The 21,732-nt window shown below is 35.0% G+C and overlaps 1 protein-coding gene and 1 long non-coding RNA gene across 2 annotated transcripts in view; one reads left to right on the forward strand and one right to left on the reverse strand.

Moving 5' to 3' along the window:
* The window catches only part of LOC132205872 (protein O-mannosyl-transferase TMTC2), a 189,796-nt gene that overhangs the window by 122,736 nt on the left and 45,328 nt on the right, over positions 1–21,732 (forward strand). The window contains exons 5-7 of the mRNA XM_059635221.1: positions 5,232–5,458; positions 6,233–6,804; positions 20,883–20,997. Of these exons, the coding sequence (XP_059491204.1) occupies positions 5,232–5,458; positions 6,233–6,804; positions 20,883–20,997 (914 nt within the window). The remainder of the gene's footprint in view (positions 1–5,231; positions 5,459–6,232; positions 6,805–20,882; positions 20,998–21,732) is intronic.
* Positions 1,611–21,732, reverse strand: part of LOC132205873 (uncharacterized) — a 111,948-nt gene continuing 91,826 nt past the window's right edge. The window contains exons 3-4 of the long non-coding RNA XR_009442726.1: positions 1,851–2,113; positions 1,611–1,804 (exon numbers count right to left, since the gene is read on the reverse strand). This is a non-coding gene — a long non-coding RNA (uncharacterized LOC132205873). The remainder of the gene's footprint in view (positions 1,805–1,850; positions 2,114–21,732) is intronic.

The following is a 21,732-nucleotide window of genomic DNA, read 5'->3' on the forward strand; positions in this document are numbered from 1 at the left end:
CAGGTATTGCTTTTTGTAGGCGTGGAATGCTTTTGATCAATTTGGTGAAGGGGAGTCAAAATGTGTAGCAATTTTTATGGAATGTAAGTGCTTCAAAAATTTATTATGAATCGTACGTGAAAAAAAAAATTGAAATTGAAATTTCAGAAATAATTTTCAGGCGATCAACCGCTCTAAAAATTTTTTTCTAAGTATTTTAAGTCATGAAAACTATGATAATTTTTTTTTTATTTCTTTTTAATAGATTTTTTGTATGGTGAAAGAATTACCAGGGAAGTTGGATTTTGTCAAGTAACGTGTAAATTATTAATAATTAAAACGCGAAGAATTTTTTCTACTAATTTACTTGAATACTAATTAATTGAAATTATTCAATTATTCTCAAAAGCTAATAAAAAACATTTTGAACGTTTAACAAAATTAGCAACAGCAATTTTATTGCATTTTCAGGTCCCAAAACTAAAAATTAATATTAGTTGTTTTGGATGGTTGGAATAAAATTTAAATTTTTAAATAATAAAATTAAATTTAAAATGTAGTATTGTGAAGAAAAGACTTCCTGAATTCACTTGAATTTTAAGAAATAACACTACTTCTTAATGGAGCTTTGGGAATTTTTCAATTTGATTTGCGACCAAATTTTCATGCTATATTTCTACTATATTTTAATTATTTAAATATACTAAGTATTTTTGCTGACGTTTAAATGTTAATTTTGTTATAAACAAAAAAACGGGCGTCATAGGTGTCTACCTAGATTTTTATTTGCGATATAGAGAGAGTCAGAGTCGTGTTTGTCCAGCGGTGGAGATGAAAAAGCGGCTGCTGCCGAGTGATATTAGGTGCAGAGCTGGGAGAATCTGCGGCAAATCAAACACACACACCACGCTGGCTGGTCTCTTCAGTGCACGCGCGCATCAGATTGATGAAATAGAAGTCGACGCGAGGCCCTTGTGCCGCCCCAACTCGCTCTTTCCTTGCCTCGGGCCAACTTGACTTTTCGGCCGACTTGCCAGCCAACTCGAATTAATACTGCCGGCAACTTGTCGCGCAGGCCAACAATTCAAACAAACTTTTCCTAATTTCAGTTCCCGAGTTTTATTTTGGCCCTGGCAAAAACTTTTTATGTATAATATTTGGACGCAGAAACTCGCTTCGTTTTAATTAAAAGCAAAAAAAAAAAAACGTCCGCCAGTGTTTACTGAAATGAATTTTATGTGGAAAAAGCAGAAAGTTTAGCGCATCCTTCCTAATCATATTTTTTTAAAAAAAATCCAATTAAATTTAAGTTAGTTTTATTATATAATTATAAAAAAAAAACTCGGAACTACGCATCATTCAAGACCAATTCCTGTTTCAAGTTCTAAAGCTTTAGGAGCGCAAAGTTTTTGATTTTTTTTTTCAACTTCTAGAATAAAAAATTGAAGGATTGCACTTTTTTCTTTCAATTTCACACCAAAAAAATGATTTTTAAAACAATTGCTATGAAATGATCACCAAAATTGAAATTTATTATTTTAATCTCTAGGTTAGGTCTTGTGAATTTTAAAAAAGTTTCAAATCTTTAGTTTTTTTTCTTCCTCTTTACAGTTTTACTACTGGGCCTCCATATTGATCTGCGGCAGTTGCTTCATCATCTCCTGCTGCTGCTGCTCGGAGCATATTATGTGTGTGTTTTGCGGCACCCATAAGTCAAGCAACTGTTTTGTATTCCGTGGCTGTTGTCGCTCGGAAACTGGTGCTGGTGTGACGCGCCCGCTCGCTCGCTCGCTCGCTCCTCTCGAGAAGGCCCGACCACGCCCTGCTGTGTGTCTGTTTACCACCCTGCTAATAATACCTATGTTACCTACCCGTTTATATGTCCCGGGTACTTTTAACTGCCACCGCTGACGGGCGATTTTTCCGGCTTTATTTGAGTTCCGCCAACCGCGTGCTCGCCTCCTTTGAAGTCCATCTCCGGTAATTCTCTTTTTCTCTCTCTCTGGTTGTTGCCAAATAAAAAGGAGACCGTGCTGCTTTTCCCCGCTGATTTTTTACAGCCCACGAGATCTCTTCATGATCGATTTACGAAGCCCAGGTGTCTTGAATTACACAGAGACAATGATAAGATCACCTGAAAATCAATAATCAAATTTTTAATTCATTTCTAAAAATAGTAAAGACAACAAAATTAAATAATTACATGAGTGCATATGATAAGTAATTTATTTTAAAGAAAACAATCTTAACAACTCTTCATGGAATATAAGTCAAATAAAGTCATTAAAAAAAATTGTGGCTACAATTTCAATAATCTCCAACAATTGTTTCTATTCCTGTCAATACTTGTTTTGAGTTCATAAATTTAATCGTATTTGGTTAAGCAGTAAATAATAGAATGGGAATAGATTCAAATATTTGTAATTTCCAGTAATTTCTGATGGAAATTTTATTAAACAAGCTCTCGTCATTTTCAAATTTTGGTTTTAATGGAGTAGTGTTAGAATGGTTAAAATAACAATTAATGTAATCATTCGCAGTTTTGTGCTTGTTAAAATATTTCCAAGTGCGTTTGAGTTTGACGTGGGTTTTAATAATTATTATGCCAAAGCATTTTTTGCTGCCTTATGACATTCAACTGGGCTTAAATTTCAATAATCAGACTGAAAAACACACACACAGGCAAAAGTTTTACTTAAATTGATTAATATTTATGTTTTTATCACCAATTTTGTCAGATTTAAATTAATTTTTTTTTAGTTAATTTCATATTTTTGGAGTTAAACCAAAAATGATTTTGTTTGAAGAAATTGGCACTTGAGGAGATGATCATGGAAATGAAAAGATCGGACTGTTTCTCGTTGTAAAAATGGTTTTTATTCATAAACAAACAAATGGCTCTTCCAGTTTCGGTCACGGTATGCGACCCCATTTCATGAGCAATTGCGCTGCTCGATGAATAATTTACTTTTGAATAAAAAACAATTTTTACAAATATTTTTGATGCAGAAAGAAATTCAGTCGTTCTGAATTAAAATATAAATTTTTCCAGTTTCAATTTTTTGTTTGACATGAGTGGAATAAATAATAATTTAATTTTTCAGGATGACTAAATAATTTCACAACTGCATTATGAAAACGGCAAAAATTTATTGCAAACCATTTGTCACCAGCCACTTATTGCTGTAATATTAACATTTCATTAGCCGCAGATACATTTTTCCATATTTTCAATTAGTTATTTTAATGCAACGCAAACTCATCAACGATTCCCGCTGTCCATTTGCAATATTACCCAGCCATTAGAGCAAACATTGCTAAAGCAATTCGTTGGAGCGTGGATGCATCCATCTCCCTCGCTGATGGCCAGAATATTTCATCTAATTAGAGCAAACTATTAGGCCGCGTGCATCGGCTGGCAGCGAATCGCTTCGATTGCACGTCCATGATTTACGATCGTCCGCCAAGCGTTAAATTTGCATCATTATTAATAACCGTATGTGTACTTTAACAAGTTCCGCCTGTGTAATAATAATATGCAGTCATATAGTTTGCTGCATCAAACCAAACAAAAATACAGCATTTCACTCGAGTGGTTTAACGACGGCAGCTCTCGTTTGATTACAACTCTTTTTGCAGTAATAATATATTTGACGACTTTTATTCCTTGGGCTAATGAGGCTCGAGTGACGATTCAAATCCTGCCAAATGGCTCGTGCAGCTACACAGCAACACAATATTACACGCCGTTACGTTCTGCTGCAGTACGTGTGTGTGCGCCCGCCCTAGGGGCAGTGCTGAAAAACTGCGCACATGCCTCGATACGATTGCCAGAGCTAAATGGGCCAAAATGACGCAGTCTCTGCCCGGCAGATGAGTTTTTCCACTTCATTTAAATACATACGCAGCTGGATAGAAAAATAAAATGGAAGTTTACACAATATTCTAGCCATTGAACATAGTTCAAGTGTTTCTCTATTTTGATCATTTTATACTTGAAACTTGGTTGTACGAGGCTTAAGAAACAATGGTTTAGAGAATTATAATGCTGGCAAACGTGAGGTGATGAAATATGCTCGCAATATCAATATTGGAGTTCAATTGAAAACAGGAGAAAAGTGGAAAAAACAAAGTATTACGTCCAAATTAGAGGAATAAATCATGATTGTAAAATTTAATTTTTTAAATTATATTTGATATGCATGAACGAACAGCACACATTATGAAGGTATGAACTTATTAAACATACCAAAATAAACAAATTAAGATTTAAAAAAAAATAGCATATACATGTGTTGCTTCCTAAATTTTTAATATTTTATCAAAATCTTATATTTAATATATTTAATTAAAATAATTATTTTTTTATTTAATGCTTTAAATTGTCCAGTGACTCATTTTAAACCTAAAAACTTTAAAAATAATTTATAGAAATATTACAAAAATTTATTTTTATTAAGAACCAAGAAAGATTCTGAACTTTAAAATTGTAAGCGCTATATCATTGCAATGTGTCGCAGGAATCCCTTTGAGTACATAAGTTATTGTCAGTTATTATCCAGCAAGAAATTAAGGAATTTAATTTGTATTGATAACAATGGTTCACAGAGTATTATAGGGTTCTTAACTATGAAATTTAAAATTTCCGGAAGTTGTGTCGCTTTAGCCTTTACCAATTAAAATCTGATTGTAGTAACGTTAATCGTACATGAATTTATTTTGACTTTAAAACTCTACAAATTCTTATTTAAAAACCCCATATTTTTGGGCTAAAAAGATGTGTCAAAAATATAGTAATTGTTCAGTATTAAATTTATTAATTATTTTAAGTATGATCTTGTCTATCTCGCACTTCCCTATTATTTGACGGTTTCCATTAACGGAATAGCTCATAATATTATCGCCTTTTCCAGTGCCGAATATCGACTCCCTCCCTAGTCATTAACACAAACAGCAGCGTTTCAGCGCACACGTAAATGCACATAACATGTCCGATTCATATGCATATCTAAACTCATCCTCTATACCAATTCCATATTCGCCGGTATAGTTATGTTAATAACCAGCAGCCTTTTACGGCTCCTGTCGGTCGTTCCGATTTTCGCGCCACTATTCGCTGCGATTTCGGCAGCTTCATGGCAGAGGTGCGGCCAAATGTGTCAAAATGCAGTAAAATTTTATTCGCATGTCTCAGAACGTAATGTTCGGAAATGAGAAAAGGAAAATATATTTGGAAATTTGGTTTGTTTCAGAGAGCGAATCGCGGTCTGTCGGAAAGTCTGCTCGTCCTGGCAGCAAGTCTCGGACTCCTCCTGCAGGCCAGGTTGTACCTGATGGGCGGCCAGGTGCCCGAGTTCGCGTCGTGCGACAACCCTGCCGCCAGGTCCAAGTCCCTCACCACCAGGTTTCTCACCTTCGCCTACCTGCCTGCGTTCAACTTGCTCCTCATGGTGTTCCCCAAGTGGCTCAGTTTTGACTGGTAAGTGAAGCGAATTATTTTATTCAATCTGGAAAAGAGAGAAATTTTTCAAGTTGCAGAGTCCAACTTAATTTTTTTCTAAAGGAATCTAATTTTTTTAAACACTAAATGAGCTAATTTTTTTTTTAGACCAAGCACCGTTAAATTTAATCTCACTCGCAAACGTTGGCATTTTTTTTTCGTGATTCTACTTAATAAAGTCAAGAATAAGGGTCTGGACTGTCAGGAGTACAAGAATTAAGATAGTTATTAGTTATTACTAGGTAATATCAATAGAAATTTGATAAAAAAAAAATCAAACAACTATGTATTATTTTAAAGTATAAATAGAAATAAATTTATTTTTATGACTTATATTGATATTTTATTGAATAATTTTCATTAAATTTTATTTTAATGCATTATTTACTATTTAAAAATAAAATAGCTCCAAAATTATAGTGAAAATGATATCACATCTTATAAATTGTACCATACTTTGGCACAGTCAAAGTAAAAACACATAATAGTATATAAAATAAATTTTACACGCCACAATACCAATTAAAAGCAATAAAAAAGTAATCCTTACAGCCCTTTATTGGTGCCTTTTCTTTAAGCAAGTAATATAATATTAACTTAAACATATAATTATTAATGGTAACAATGGAAAACAAAAATCATCAATAATGTGACAAGTTTAGCACCTAATTTAATCGGTCTTATTAAATTTGAAGAAATTCATTTTCAGCAATATTTAGGAAATTTTCTAAAAAAAAAAATTCATTTTTCTAGGTCAATGGAGGCCATCCCTAGGGTCAAGTCAGTGTCAGACCCACGCAACCTGCTGTCCGTGCTGTTGTACTACGCCCTCTTCCGAGCCGGCTGCCGCCTCCTGACGCTCCTCCGCCGCCCCCAGCGTCCCTGCCGCCCCCCAAAACTGCCCAAACGCTGCACCGTGTGCCACTTCTCGTCGGCCTCGGGCGGCCACAACAACAACCACCCCTCACCTAAGTTGGCCGCAAAAATCCTGACGCCCCCGCGCGCCCCCAAGGGGGCGGAGGCCGCCCTGGTGGGACTCGGCGTCCTCTGCGTGCCCTTCGTGCCCGCCTCAAACCTTTTTTTCTACGTCGGCTTCGTGGTGGCCGAACGCGTTTTGTACATTCCCTCGGTGGGCTACTGCCTCCTTTTGGGGCAGGGCGCCGGCGAGCTGTGGAGGCGGGCCGCCCCCACGCAGCGGAGGGCGCTGTTCGTGGCCGCCCTGGTGCTGCTGGCCGCCTTCTCCGTCAGAACGGTGCAACGAAACAAAGACTGGAGCTGCGAGGAGAATTTGTACCGCTCGGGCATCCCCATCAACCCTCCTAAATGTGAGTACTTCTTTTTTCAATCATTCCTAAAAATTTTCAATTTCTTCTTTGTCTTTTTGAAATTGTGCATTGACGATTTGTCAGAAATTGATTAAATATAGAAACACTTTTCGGAACTATGAAAATTATGTAGAAATTTTCTAATTTTTAAACTGAAAACGTACAATTGGAAAAACTAGAATTTCAACTTCATGCTTGGTTTACATGAATCTGATTGGCAAAAAAATAGTTTTGAATTTTAAAGAAATACTCAATATCTCTGAATAAACAAAATTTGAAAAAGAAAATTTTCATATTTACGACCAAGACAGCTTTTCAAACAAATTGATAATGGTGACACTTATTAATTTGTTATTCAAGTAAAAAAATTCAGTTGATTGATTAGATACAGCTTATATTTTGACAGCTTTTGATAAATATTAATTGATTTTTGAAAAATCAAATCAGGAAAGTAACCAAAATTTAAACTTCATTGTATCTATAGACTAAAAATAAATCCTATATAGATTTTTCTGAATCTTTTTTCCTAAAAAGAAACCGGACTCAATTTTTTAGCTTGTAATATTACATAATCACCATTTCTTTTGTGTTAAAATTTTTGAAGGTTCATAAATTTGATCTGGTTTTTAATCTTGACTAGAAATTGAAAGTCAAGTCTCGGCGAGCAATAAAAATTCATTGAATTATAAATTTACTTCTTTTTTATAAAATTATTCAAATAGCTTCTCTTAATTTCAAGAATGCTGACTTGAAACGTGATAAAAAATACTGCAATTCCCACTATTTATCATGATGAACTGGAAATGATGTATTATTCTTACGCTCATCGATGTTTTTTACTCTGGCAAAATTGTGCAGACGCAGAGGAATAGATGAAAGAAAAAAAGCGTTCGAAACTTTTGGCAAAAAGCACCCAAACAATTGGATCGAAAGTTCACTTTCACTTCATTGCGGAGCGCCATTACTGCGGATCAGCAAATTCGTTTTCGAGACTTTTCAATATTAAACACAAATCCTCCTGCCGACAGACAGTTAGTCTTGAGAGCAAGTTACTACTTTCCCTCCCTTTCCCTTTCGGTTGGTTGGCCGAATCATTTTACTGCGGCAGTAAAAAGTTTCGCGCGCAGACACTTCTTGCTCCGCTCCGAATATATATCAGCCCGAAACAATTTGAGTAGCTGCATGTGTGTTTCATCCATCATGGTACATACATGGGGCGCAGGGCACGAGCGGAATGGCCAATGCGGCAGCTCATAATCATCTCTCTCTCTCGTGTTTTATTGAAAGCCAACACGGAGGAATTGTGCCCTTTCTTTGTTCGGGGCCTCCTCGGAATACATAAAGAAGCCAACCGCGAGCAACAGAATTCCAAACGACGCGAAAATAAATAGACGCAGAATACAAATTTGAGTGCGGGGCAATTTCCCCGGATGATACATTACCGGCTTCCAACGGCTATTATATTCCTCAAGAGTAGCGCGCCAACCCCATACCTAAAAATGATAAAAAAGAAGCCTTTTTCGTGCCCGGAGAGCTGTTTCATATTTTATCTCCGGTGGGAACTTTTGAGCCATAATTGGCTGCAAATTGATGATTCCAACGTCAGTAATAGAATTTTTAGTATGGAAGGAAAGAAGAAGTAAACTTTTTTATTAATGCATCAAAATGTCTGAAAACATGATTATTTTTTATGAAATAAGTATAATATCTAATAAAATTTCTGAAATAACTGCATTACTGATTGATAATTTCAAAATGATTTAATAAATTTAAAAGAAAATGCTGAAAATTATTATTTTTATTAGCTCTCTAATTAAGAAAATTGCTTATAGATTGAGTTATATTTAATTTTTAAAGGTACTGATATTGAATTTTGTACTTATTGTTAATATTTTATAAAACAGTTGAAAAGCTTATAAATTCATTAGGTTTTTACCAAAACTATTTTCTCAAAACCATTTGAATCATCGGGTTCACAAATTTAAAACTGAAATTTTATTTTTAACCCTTTTTCAAATTATAAAAAGCTGCATATTTTATTACCATCATGAAATTTTGATTTTAAGCTAAAAGAAACAATTTTTCTGGACAATTGAGTTTATTCTATCAGCTCCATCTGCACCCCTTATCGAAATTTGATCTTGAATGTCCATGCGTCACACCACCACTCGATATGCGAGGGTGAAACCGAGTTTCGCTGCTTTATAGGGGATAAAATTCGGTTCGATGTGGTGCTAAGTGCGAGGACTTGTAGATTGCGTCCTTCTTTCCATTATTCCGCACTAAATCACGTTACCGCCTCCCCGTGTATAAGTATAACCGCCAAATTGGCCGAGATGCCAAAAAACATGTTTTATGGCGCACACCAGAGAGAATTCGCTTTCGCAAACGGAGTGGTTTATTGGAAAAGTAGTGCGAAATGCACTCGCGAGTCGCGCCAAATTGCTCCAATCCGGCTGGAAAACACGAATCACAATTTTTTGCGGACGTGCGGAAAAGTATAAACGGCATCATTGCAAAAAACGAACTTAAAAAAACCAAACGGTCGAAATAATGAAATAAATACGAAAAAAAAAATATATTAATGAACTTTAAAAAATTATTAATTTGGAAATGTGAGGTACTGATCTTGTAATGAAATTTCCACAAATTTATTATCTCATCAAAATAATCACTTATTGTTAATTCAGTTGCTAAAGTGTAGAAAATCTCTAGATACTGTCACAAAATATTTTAAAATTTGAAATGTAAAATGATCATTTCCTTGAAGAAAATTTAATTTTAAATAAATTATTAAATTCAATCAAAATTTAACCATATTTTGATGATTTAATTGGAGTACGTTAAAGCCTGCTGAACAAATTTAATCCCATTCATTTCCGTCCACGTGCTGTCTATGTCCAATTTATGCTCCGTAATTAGGGCAGAATGCTCGACTGACGGACGATAATTAACTGGTATGAAATGGAAAAAATTTCATCATGGCCGGTGCACTTGCTGATTAAATTTCTGCCGCACGTCGGCAAATGAGCACGGATTCGATTAGCAGTAAAGTGAGATTTGCATTTTTAACACGCGGTAACGGTGGCGGCGGCGGCAGGTTTGTTTGCTCAGCAGTCGTGTGGGCTTTGTATTATTTTTCCCGCCGACGCCCCATTGTTCCCGCCGCGTGTTTTGCATCACAAAGCTAATCTTCTTCCTGGATGGTCAGCGACCGCTTTTTGTTTAATTTTTGCAAAAGCACAAGAGGAAAAATACAATAATGAGAAAAAAAATAAATAAAAATTATACGAGGAGGAGATTCATTTATCATTAAAAAAGTGAATTCGCCAAAAAATTATATTTATAGGGGAATAATTAATTTGAAACTTCTCACCCTGAAAGAATGAAAAAGGAAATGTGGAAAATTGAGAGTAGCCGTATATAATAAAGCATAATAATAAAGTCGAGGGCCTCCTCCCTGCCATCGAGAAATTACGAGAGATTAAAACGACGGAGTTCCGCCTGCGTGCGACGCAAATCCCTTTATAATTACAGGCTGAAGAGGTCACCCACTTCAAATATTGACCCGAGAGCTCTGAAGCCAACCTGGGCCCTCCTTTTTTAATTACTCCCCGTATTTTCCGTCCATCCGAGCCGACATTATTACTTTTCCTTGAGCTTTGATGAACTCCTTGAGGAACTTTTCCGATGATTGAAATAAAAATTAATTTTCAAACGGCTTCCTCTTATTCTTTGCACAACTTTTCAAAACAAGTGGCTTCCTCCTTATATAATATATACCATCTGATTAGCTTTTTGTGCACTACCAGTTGAATTAAGTGTGTTTCGCCATCCAGTGTTGGCACCCGCAAAAGTGCTCTTGATAAATAAACAAAAATGCACCCAGGGGAGCGGATCGAGGCTTTTACCGCGCGCGGTGGCTTCAATTGGCCGGAAAATTGGTTCGAATGGACACGTTTTTTCGCCAATGGGCATATCGACAAGGAAAAGAGATAGAAGTGTCCTGTCCTGTCGACGCACAACGACTGCCACCATAAAGTTTTTATTTGGCTCTCAAAAGGCCTGTGCCAAGAGAGAAAGAAAATAAATAGAAAAGCTACCTTTTTGTTTTTCGTACTCAAAAGGAAACTAATTGTTAATTAAGATTGAGGATTGATAATCACTAGAACAGAAAAAAGTCATTTAATTTCATCGATTGAATTTTGTGATATCAAATAATGAAATAAAACCCATTCTCATATTAAAACAATATGAGTTTTGTTTATTTGCATAAATTGTTTCAATCGAATTCTTTGCATGCAAATATTTGTAATAATAATTAGTTTACAATTTGCGCAGTGAAAGAAAGGTACTTTATTGGAAAAACGGCACCAAAACAAGAAAGAATTTGTTAAAAAAAAAATCCTAGATCAAGAAGACTTCATTCAATAGCCGCAGTGACCGATTTTTTTATTTTTTTATATACTTATATATCAATTTTATTAAAAAGTGTCATTTGTTCCACATTCCTTTAAAAACTAAATCAATAAGTTTCGTGCAGAGATATTTTCAAAAATTAGTTTCTATAAATTCCTTATCAAATTAAGTTGGAATTCTGTGCTCGAAAAGGGCCGCCCCTCTCACGCAGGGTCTCAAGGACTCAAATGAATTTTATGTACATCGGTCGACTAATTTACGAGTGTGCAGATAAGGCGGCCAGGGGAAGAGAAGGAGCGGCCACTCTGAATTGTTATTATTATACGGCCTCGTTGGCTCAAAGATTATTCAAACAATGGATAAATTATAGGATAGGGTCGAGCCAGCCTTCCTTATCTGGCACGCTAATTTCGTAAAATATTTCCTATCGAGCCCTTTAAATATATATTCCGGGCCTTAAACACACTCGCGTTTCTTTCTCTCGAATCTTGTATTCAAATCCGAAGAGAATTTCATTCCAATTTCCAATACGGTAGACGAAATTGCTTTTTAAACGGCAGCATCTTTTTCTCCTATCTTCATTTTTCCATAAATGGAAATATCTGCTAGATTTTCTTATTCTTATAACTCTTCGTCCGAGACACTTTGGCAGATTTATCTTTTCTCCGCTGGTGTTTTGTTTGTTTGTTTGTCTCTGTTGATCCCCTTTGAACTCTGGAGCAGAGCAGAGGCCAAAGGAAATAATGCATTCGACGACAAAAAGAATAGAGCAAGTGCACGCGCCGGATGCCGTTTTGCATGCGAGAATATGCAAAAAGTGGGATGCAAGTTTAAAAAAAGAAGAAGACGGTCGTCGAGGGCTGCAGAAATGCATTTCCGAGAGAGCTTTATCTCTATCACAGAAAACGTTGGCGTTTTTCAAGATAGCAAAAAAAAAACGTGGTAAATAAAGAGAAATAGTATGCAAATAGCATCCGGGAAAAATATTTAGCTGCTGTTTGAAAGGGAGAAAGAAAATTGTTTACTCCTCTTGCGAATGAGTTTCAAGGAAAAGAGCATTAAGTGCAAGAAATAATGACTTTTAGAAAATAATAAATTTTCTACTTCAAACAGCAAAATGAGTGCAAAATTTTATTAAAGAAAATATGATACTTTTATCAATTAAGATAGGATTGTTTTGAAAATTCAAAACTCTAGAGTTGTTTTGCTAATTTAAATAAACTTTGAAAAAGAAATAACTCTGATTGAAAAAAAAATTAAAATAAAAAGTAGCAAAAAAAATTTAAACTTGGAGTGATTAAAATTTATATCCCGTTGCTTGAATTTTCTATATTACTGGAACCTCTTCACAATTAAATTGGAGGATTGCTGATGTAAAAATTATCTCGTCAATTTTTTAATTATTTTTCGTCCTCAGAATATTTACGCTTGAACAATCTGAAAATTGATTATTGGCTCAATATAAAGCAGATATTTCTTATCCAATAATAGATAAAGCCAAAGGCGATCCGCACGTAATAAATCTGGCAACAGTGGCAGTTCACGTTCCATTCAAATATCGACCGCACGCAAAAAGTTGGAATAATTTCTCTCGGAATCGTAAATTACACTACTTTATTCTTCTTGATAACGAAACGGGGGCGTTGCGTGCGAAGTATCGATTTTAGATTAAAGCCAGGGCGAAAATTGAGCGGCTCACATAAATTATCGATAGTCAATTATTGGGGCATGAAATTTGATAACGCGGTGTGCGCGGCTGCATCCGAGCACTCTGTTTGCTTATCTATCCGCGAACGAACATACATCACGACTTGCTCGCTCGCTCGTAAATAAATTCAGATCTAAATGCACTCGGAGCTTAGTTTATAGGACCGTAATTAAAGTACACGAATAACACGAGCAAATAATATTATTAATTGAGTCGGAATGGATCGGGAGTTCATAGATCGGCATCGCGAATTATCCAACTTGCACTCACTCACCGCGATGCCTGATTAGCAACCGGTTGGCAAGAGCTGCGGTTTTGGCTTGGCCAGAGCAGATGATGCAACAGAGATTATTTTATTAATGGGAAAGATGTTTAATCAAATTCGAATCATAATTATCCACACTAGAGCCAATGCAAAGTTCACATACTGAAATATGGTCACTGAATAGTTTTTTTATACATATGTATATGGGATGGGCGCATAATTATGAGGCAGTTTAGTTTTTATTTCTCATTAATTTTTCAATTTAAATATAAAATTTTAAATAATATTTGTTTACTTATTATTCTCCTCTACCGAGATAAAAATTCTGGATATTTAATCAAAAAGTTTCCTTGGGTCTAATTTTACTAGAGCAAGTCTTTTTCAAGAAAATTTCTCTCTAGAAAATCATACTTGTGTGTAAATTTCTCCCTTGCTGAGTGCTTTAGTTATAATTGTGTGTTTTAAGCTTTGATTTTTCCGGATTTTTCTAAATTAAATAAGTGAATTTAATTACAAAATTACTTTTTCTTAATGGAAAGTACATTATTTAACCCGAAGTGAAGAAATTTTTTAAAATAAATAGTCACAAGGCAGAAATAATTACAAATAAGTTTTTAAGTCTCTAAATAATTTGAATTTAAAAGTAAAAATGCTATAAAATATTTTGTTTATGCGAAAAATTAAATTAACTGTCACATTTTTTTTTTAACAAAATATCATATTAAGAAAATGAAATAAAAATAAAGGATAAAATATAAATTTTGAACTTTTATAAAATTTTAATTTAATCTTACAAAACGCAAAAATTATTTATTATATATCTAATTTTATCCTCCATTCAAATGATTTATTAAACAAAATTAATAAAATTCACCTGTCATCTTTAATGTTCTGTCTCGCACCACCTGCATGTAATTAAAATGGGCAAGTTTCGGAATCTCTCTCTGGAGGGGACGTTGCGAGACCCGAAACGAGTCAAGTTTGACCAAAGAGTATTGGTCTGCCCCAAGTTGGCGAGAAGAACAATAACTAACTCACCTAGAGCACTTTGGCAAGTGGAACGGCCGAACTGAAATTAAGCAGCGCAAAGTGCTCTCAATAAAAATGCAAATGGCGTGCAACTTTGAGGAGGGCCGGCAGCTGCTGCAGTGCGCGAATTTCCAGCTAAATTAAGACGCATGGGGGTCGTGCAAGGGAGGCCGACCGACCGGTTGACCCTTCGCAGGTCATTTGTGGGTCTCCGAGGAACGGGCGGGCGGGCCTGCCTGTGTAAATAAAGAACAGCCCCGCTGGGGCCGTCCTTGTTGCGTGCCTCGGGCCATAATCATTGTTCGCCGCGCGGCCAACGAGCGGAGCCAGTCTGACTTTTGATATCTTTTTAGCATCCCATTATTTCAGCAGGCTGTAATTTGGCCTCTCTGTGTAAATGCAGATAATGATGCGAAATTGGCCTCGCCGTCGGCACATGGATAGGCACGTTCTGTAACTAGCCCCACACTGTGTCATTTCCGACACACATAGAGTATCACATCGTTTTCCTCACAACAGTGCAGTTATAATCCTGCTGTTTCCATCAAAATTGCTCTGTCGGTGCCAAACTTGCAAAAAAAAAAAAAACAGAAATAGAGAGAAATGGATCCTTGTCTCAATAGAGATTTTCAGTGAAGAAAAATTGGAAAATTTTATAAAATCACAAAGTTAGGTAACTTTTTTAGGAGAATTTTTATCAAATATTTGTTAAAAGTTTTTGAAAAGGAATTTTTTAAATTAAATCCAGGAATTGAATGGTTTAAAAAACAGAAACATAAAAATACAGAGTAACTAAAATAAATTTTTTGCTTCATACAAAAGTTGATATAGAAATTCTGTAAAAATAAAAACAAACTCATTCTTAAATAACAAATCATGATAAAAAAATATAATATTTCATTTTTTCTTCTAAAAGAGAAGAAGAAAATGAAGAATTTGAACAACAAACTGTTGCAAAATTATATTTTGAATGTGAAATTTAAAAATCCTCCGACCAAATAAATTTGCTCCAGATTTTGCTGTGCAGGCGTGGGATTTTTGTTATAAAAATGCACAAGCGTCCAGCAACGCTTGTTCTCCCTCACTCTCGTCAGCATTAAGCAGCACTTTGTATACGCAAACTTTCATCAGCATCAAGTTAATGTGCTTAAACTGCCTCAACATAAAGCGAATCCCTCCAAATTTGGCCACTTTCGGCGCCGGCATGGGGGACTGGCAAATAATAATCCCGGCCGGCTAATCCAGAGAGCGCCGGCACTTTTAAAAAAGTGAGGCGCCCCCGAAAAAGCGGCGGCGTCGGCATTTATAAAGGCTTTGTGCGCGGGTGTTCATCATCCCCGCACGCCAAAAAACGCGCGCGCACCGGCAGTTTTGTTTGTAAAGCGCATTAGTTGTATCAACAAAGTTTAATCCGCCCCGCGGCGTGTATATGAAAACGGCCCCGCCGTGCAAAAAATATAATTATATTTATATATGGCCACGCACGCCGAGTGCATCAAAAAGGGCCAGGAGAGTTTCCCTGCGTTGGCACAATGCCGATGAATGGCAGCCAGCCGCGCATTCACCGGAGGTGGCCATGCGAGACTAACGAGCTTATTAAACCGCTTTTGCGAAACCGACGACGCGTCCTTCAAAGGCGAGCTTTTTTGTTCATGTGCAAACTCTTTTTATTCAAATTATTTATGAATTGCGAATTTCCCGCTGCTCTTTTAGAAATACCTGGGTAATAAATCCAAATTAATATGAGTGGAGGTGGTGGTAATGACGTTATTTATTTCAAAGGAACTGAAATTTTTTAAGAGCCAGTGATTTTCAATAAATGATAATTAATTTTTCTTGTCAACTAAAATTTTTTCATCATACATGTTACATGTCTGGTTTGTGTATATTTGCTGTTTAATCAATTATGCAAATAATTTAAGGATCAAACATTCTTTCTGAATTTCAAAATCATACTTGCAAATCTTTCAAACTTAGAATTTAGAGGGAAAACAGGTTTTCAATGCAGCTGGAATTCGTAAAAGAAATATATGATAATTGATAATAAATCGTGAACAATCTCACTCAGGAGAATGGGGGAGGATAATTTAATTTTTAATCAAAGCAATGGACGAGCTTGATTTATATATTAATTTCAATACAAATGTAAATATTTATTCTATACGAGTAGCAATTTTCATTAGTTTTAAGAAATTGACACTCAAGGAGATGATCATGGAAAAGTCAGTTTTTATTAGCTGAATGAAAATTGTTGGAATTGAAGAAATCGGGCCTTTTCATCATTGTAAAATTTTTTATTCAAAAACAAAGCGGCAGCACCAGTTTTGGTCACGGTCTGCAAACCTTTTTCGTTTGTCAGAAAAATACAAAAAATCAGCAAAATGAAAACCACATTTCATATTTACTAAAAAATTCATGTACCAACCTGTTTCATGAGCTACTTGAATTTGCTACTTTTAATTAAGACGTTGAATATTTTTTTAATGTGGTTTTCCGGTGGTTTCCATTTTACTGATTTTTTTTTATTTACCTACCTCATGAAATAGGGTCGCAGGCCGTGAACGAAACTGGAAGAGCCATTTTGTATTCATTAAAAACAATTTTTACAACGAGGAAAAAGCAGGATTTCTTCACTTCCAACAATTTTCAATATAATAAAAAGAACTACTTTTCCCTTTTCTTGTAAACTTTGCTGAATCATTATTGATATCATATCAAACTTGCTGAGCAATGGAAATGAGCTTTGAGAAGCTTTCGCATTCACAAAACAGACCTCTCACTTTATCAAATTTTTAAATTAATAATTATAAATGTTTGTAAAAATCTTATTACTTCGCGCCTACATTTCATTTTATAAATAAAAAATTAATTTGCTCAGCTCTACTTTCTTCCTACTGTCAATTATGTCTTAATGATGCATTCATAATTTGAAGTTGCTTGAGCGAATTAATTAAAATTCATTCCTCACTCCGTTTTCTGCTGCGTTTGCACAGGAAACCCTCATTGGAGCCCATAACGTTAGGACATCACCGTCTCTGTCTCTCATTAGCATCCATTGTGTGCAGAGAGGAGAGAGACGGATCGCATGAGCCAGTGCATTGCACTTTAACACCGACACGGGACGAAGAAGAAGTCAGAGTTCGTCGCGCAAATGTAATCTAATTTGGCTGACTCGAGAAGTCCGCGAGCGTCCTTATTACCTCTCGAGGGGCTACGTCTTTTTTTTTTAAACCAGCCCTCTGCGACTTTGCAACAATGCTTAATGAAAATGAGCCTCATTTATGCGTCCGTGTAACAAACTAGCACATCTCTCTCTGGCCCCGACAACGTGCGGATTAATTAAATTCCAAATTGCGCGACGATGCTAATGAGACGGCGTGATTTCATTTGCAAGTACAGCAGCTGGCGTGTTTCGCAACTCGTCGTGTCACTCGCAGCAATCAGACAAATGGGTCCACCTTGGGAGATGGTATTCGCCCCACAGTACCCTATACTTTCTTTCTTTTGTTCGTGTTTCTCTACACACACCTTTTTATCTAGACGGTCGCTAAAAGGAAAGAGAGACCGAGAGAGACCAATTCTTTTCCTCTTCGGAGAGTCATCTGGGGAAATTTAGCAAATGAACGCAATATTCCTCCAAGTACAAGTGGGGAGTTTTTTTTTTATTCAGTTAATGCCTTTCAAAGATGCTATTAAATTAAAACTCGGAAAGCATGATTATATAAAATTGCCAGGTGTTTTTTAACAACGTATACATATTAAATGATCGTTAAATAATAGCAAAAATTTATATTATTAACAGAATTTTATGTATGTAATATGCTTTTCTCCGTTTTCTTCACATCTTTGTGTATTTCAATAATCAGAAAATAAAAATGGGAATTATTTAATTAAAAAAGTATTTTGTTACAGTTTTACTTTAAATTTTTGAATAAACTGATAACAGCGGCAAAAATATTATTTTGAAATAAGTAGAAAATTACGAGTTATATGAAGAGCCAATATTTGGGATAATTATTATGTTTTTTTAAAAGCTTAAAATATCCAAAACACAATCAAAACTCTCTGTTCTTTTTAAACATTTTAGAATAATATACTAATTTACTTATTTTTCATTTTATCAATTATACGAAAAAATATTCTACATTTTTAATGGACTCTCAAAATAATGTTTCCAAGATTTATTTCAAAAGTTCTCTTTCTGACTACTTTTAACTGAACAGACTGAAAAGTTCCTTCCACAAATATTTCTTTTCAAAATCTTTCAAAAATTAATTTTTTTTAACTCTAATTAAAAGAATGATTGAAAATAAGTTAATCAACTAGTCTAGCTGTACTTTTATTTAACAAAAAGTAGAAACGACTCTTACTTTCTGGACTATCTGCTTAAATTTAAAATTGCATTTTTATTAATAAATGGGTATTTAAAAAAAATTGTTTATCGTCAAATCAATAGAAATTGATTGATTCCACTGTAAATATTTGTGAATTGATTATATATTTCAATGAATTTTCTCGAGCTTATGAATTAGACTGTAACAAAAACAGGTGGAATTGTTTTTTTACTTTTTCAATAAAAAAGTAGTCAATAAGACAAAGATATGTACCTGTTTTTAACACGGAAATTATTTCACTTTACAATTTATCAACGTTCGAGCGGGATTTTTTTGCCGGTAAATGCGCGACTCTGAATTTTACGGGCAGTTGAGTGCAATCCGTAATCAGTAATTTCACGAGAGCGCAGTCTCGCTCTCAACCAAATTGCAATTCCGTACGTATGAAGCAAAGTGCTTCGCAATTATCCACCGCCATTTTCACGCGGCAAACAAAGACGGTGTGTGCGGCACAATGGTGGAAAAGGCGCACGGAACGATGATTGTCGAATAATTACGCAGGCAGCTCGTGCTGTTCCGGGAATTACAAAATGCTTAAGAGAGCGAGAGCTCGCGAGTGCTCATTGTCATTTAGCCGCAGCACAAAGCGCCGAGGGAAGAGAAGCCGGCGAGGTGCGCTCGGCCAAATCTGCGCCAAACTCTCTCTCACCAAAGTAGTCTCCCAACTTGGGCCAGACTACTTTATAGTACTTTGCTTTGCTTTGCCCGGGAAACTTTCCTAAATTTATGCCTAAATATTTAATGCCGGCAAGAGGAGGAGGCACTGTTTTTAATAATTTCTTTTCTGCCACCCCAATTTACGAGCGAAAGAGACTCTCAGACGGAAATTTTTATGAGGAAAAAAATCGTAGCGAGATTAGCCAGCCTTTGTGATATGCGTCGCTCTCGCGAAAGAGCTTTGCACGGATTCGCCGCCGGCTGAAAAGCAACTTATCACTTTTGCGATTTCGACCCGTTCTGGTAAATGTCACGAAGGAAGAAAAGATAAGTTTATTTTTAGCCTTTTCAGGTAAATAAATTGTAAAAAAAAACAACATGCTGAAAAATTATTTTCCTCCCGTTTTCTTTTGAAAATAAATTTTCGTACAAAAAAAACTATCTTCATTTACAATTGTGACAAATAACTATTAGCGAAATAAGAGTTATGTAGTATTTTTTCCAGATGAAATAGGATAAAAGTAGTTCAAATACGTGATTTATAATTTTATTTTTCCTTTAACTTTTTGTGTGAATTTTGTCTTTTAAACTCATCTAATAAAAGTAAAAAATCTCTATAAAGTTCATATTAGGTTGTTACATACTTCAAATTCGATGAAAATAATCATTAGCAAAAATAAGGACTATCATTTAAAATGTTTAACCTGCCGGTCGATGTGATACCTGATACCTTTCAGCGCCCTGAAAAACTTATTGAAAGAAAAAATTTACTGAACGCCTTTCTTTTAAAAAAAATTAAGGACTATCATTTCAGAAGTTTAACCATTCTGTCCACGCGTGAACTTTTGGCGCACTTTAAAATGTCCGAAATTTAATGAAAAATTTGCTTCAAATAGGCGAAATTAATGAAATTTTATTCCCCATTCAACATATTTGGTCTTTATTAATAATCTTTCAGATCCTATGAAAAATACATCTCATCCCTTGTATTATTGTCTAATTCTGAACATCTGATTTAAATGTTGATGAATATCAGAAATAATGTACCTAGCTGATTCATATTTTGTAATGGACAAAAATTTCTCTATACCTTTTGCTTTAAATTTTTATTCATCTGAATTCTTGCAAACTTTTTTCTGCAACACTGTGATTTCAGAAAATTGAATTTAAAAACTTTGTTGATTAAACCGAATATGAATGTGAAGATTAATCAAAAATTTCAAAATTCGCTGGATTTTCCGCGAGCAAAAATAATTTTCCTCATTTCCAAGAATATCCAATTGTTTTTTTTCCTCCATTGTATAGGAAAACACTCACGTTTGACCCACGCCAAACAAAGGACTCTGCTTTCCGACTACAGAGAGGAATATTTTCGAGATTTCATCCGCTTTTGATGTTGGCAGGGCGTGATTCTGTATCCAGACTATAATCCCGCGAGGATTTAGGCTATACCATGAGCGATGAATGCGAGGGCGAAACGCGTGCCGATCTCTCTGCTCTGCGCGCGCGAATGATAAATAAATGCATGTTTGCTTCATGTACATGTTTGGGGAATACAGTGCCGGTGTTTTGAACGCTGCTATAATCTCTGTTCTCTTTGTTACAGCGTACGGAAATCTGGGAAACGTGCTGAGCTCCCAAGGAAGGCTGGTTGAGGCTGAGTGGGCCTACCGGAAGGCGCTCAGCCACAGGAGCAACATGGCCGACGTGCACTACAACCTGTGAGTACAAAATCAATATACATTTGCAAATTTATTAGTTAATAAGAAAATAATTAATACGCGGGTGCCATTGTAGAGCAAAAATTTATTATTATTTCACTTTTTATTTTAATACTTTAAGTAAGTCAAAGTTTTAAAATTATTTTTAAATATATATTATGTTTGAAATTTTTTACACCATTTAACATTTGCTATAATAAAAGAAATATTAATTTTTTTTATAATATGTTGATATATTTATGATAAAAAAATCATAATTATGAATCATGTCCTGATTGAGAAAATAAGTAAGAATAGGAAAGTACTTAAAAATTATTTTTTATACTTATTGTGGTCTACTCTTGAATGAGGTAACTTTTTAAATGAAACTTTTGTACATTTTTGTAATCGAAATGCTGAATGTTATAATTGTACCAACAATATTAAATATTGAATATAATTGAAATAGGATAGGAGACTTCAGTGTTTTTCATAAGGGATACTAAAAAATCCATTAAGGAAAAGCTAAATTTCAATCCAAACACCATGAAAAAACAAACCTCAATTCCAAATTTTTTGTTAAAATAAAATCCATTTTTTAGGGCCAAACAAGCAACATTGAAAAATTATATAGATTTTAGTAATCAAATCCAGAAATAAACTAATCTGATTTTACTTAATAAATCTGGATTCCAATCAGGCAGTTTTGGAAATTGATTATAAAAAAAGAGTGCCGTGCATATATATTTTAATATC

This window comes from Neocloeon triangulifer, unplaced genomic scaffold (genome assembly GCF_031216515.1).
Source record: "Neocloeon triangulifer isolate White Clay Creek 2 clone unplaced genomic scaffold, ASM3121651v1 ptg000003l, whole genome shotgun sequence".
NCBI classification, from domain to species: Eukaryota; Metazoa; Arthropoda; class Insecta; order Ephemeroptera; family Baetidae; genus Neocloeon; species Neocloeon triangulifer.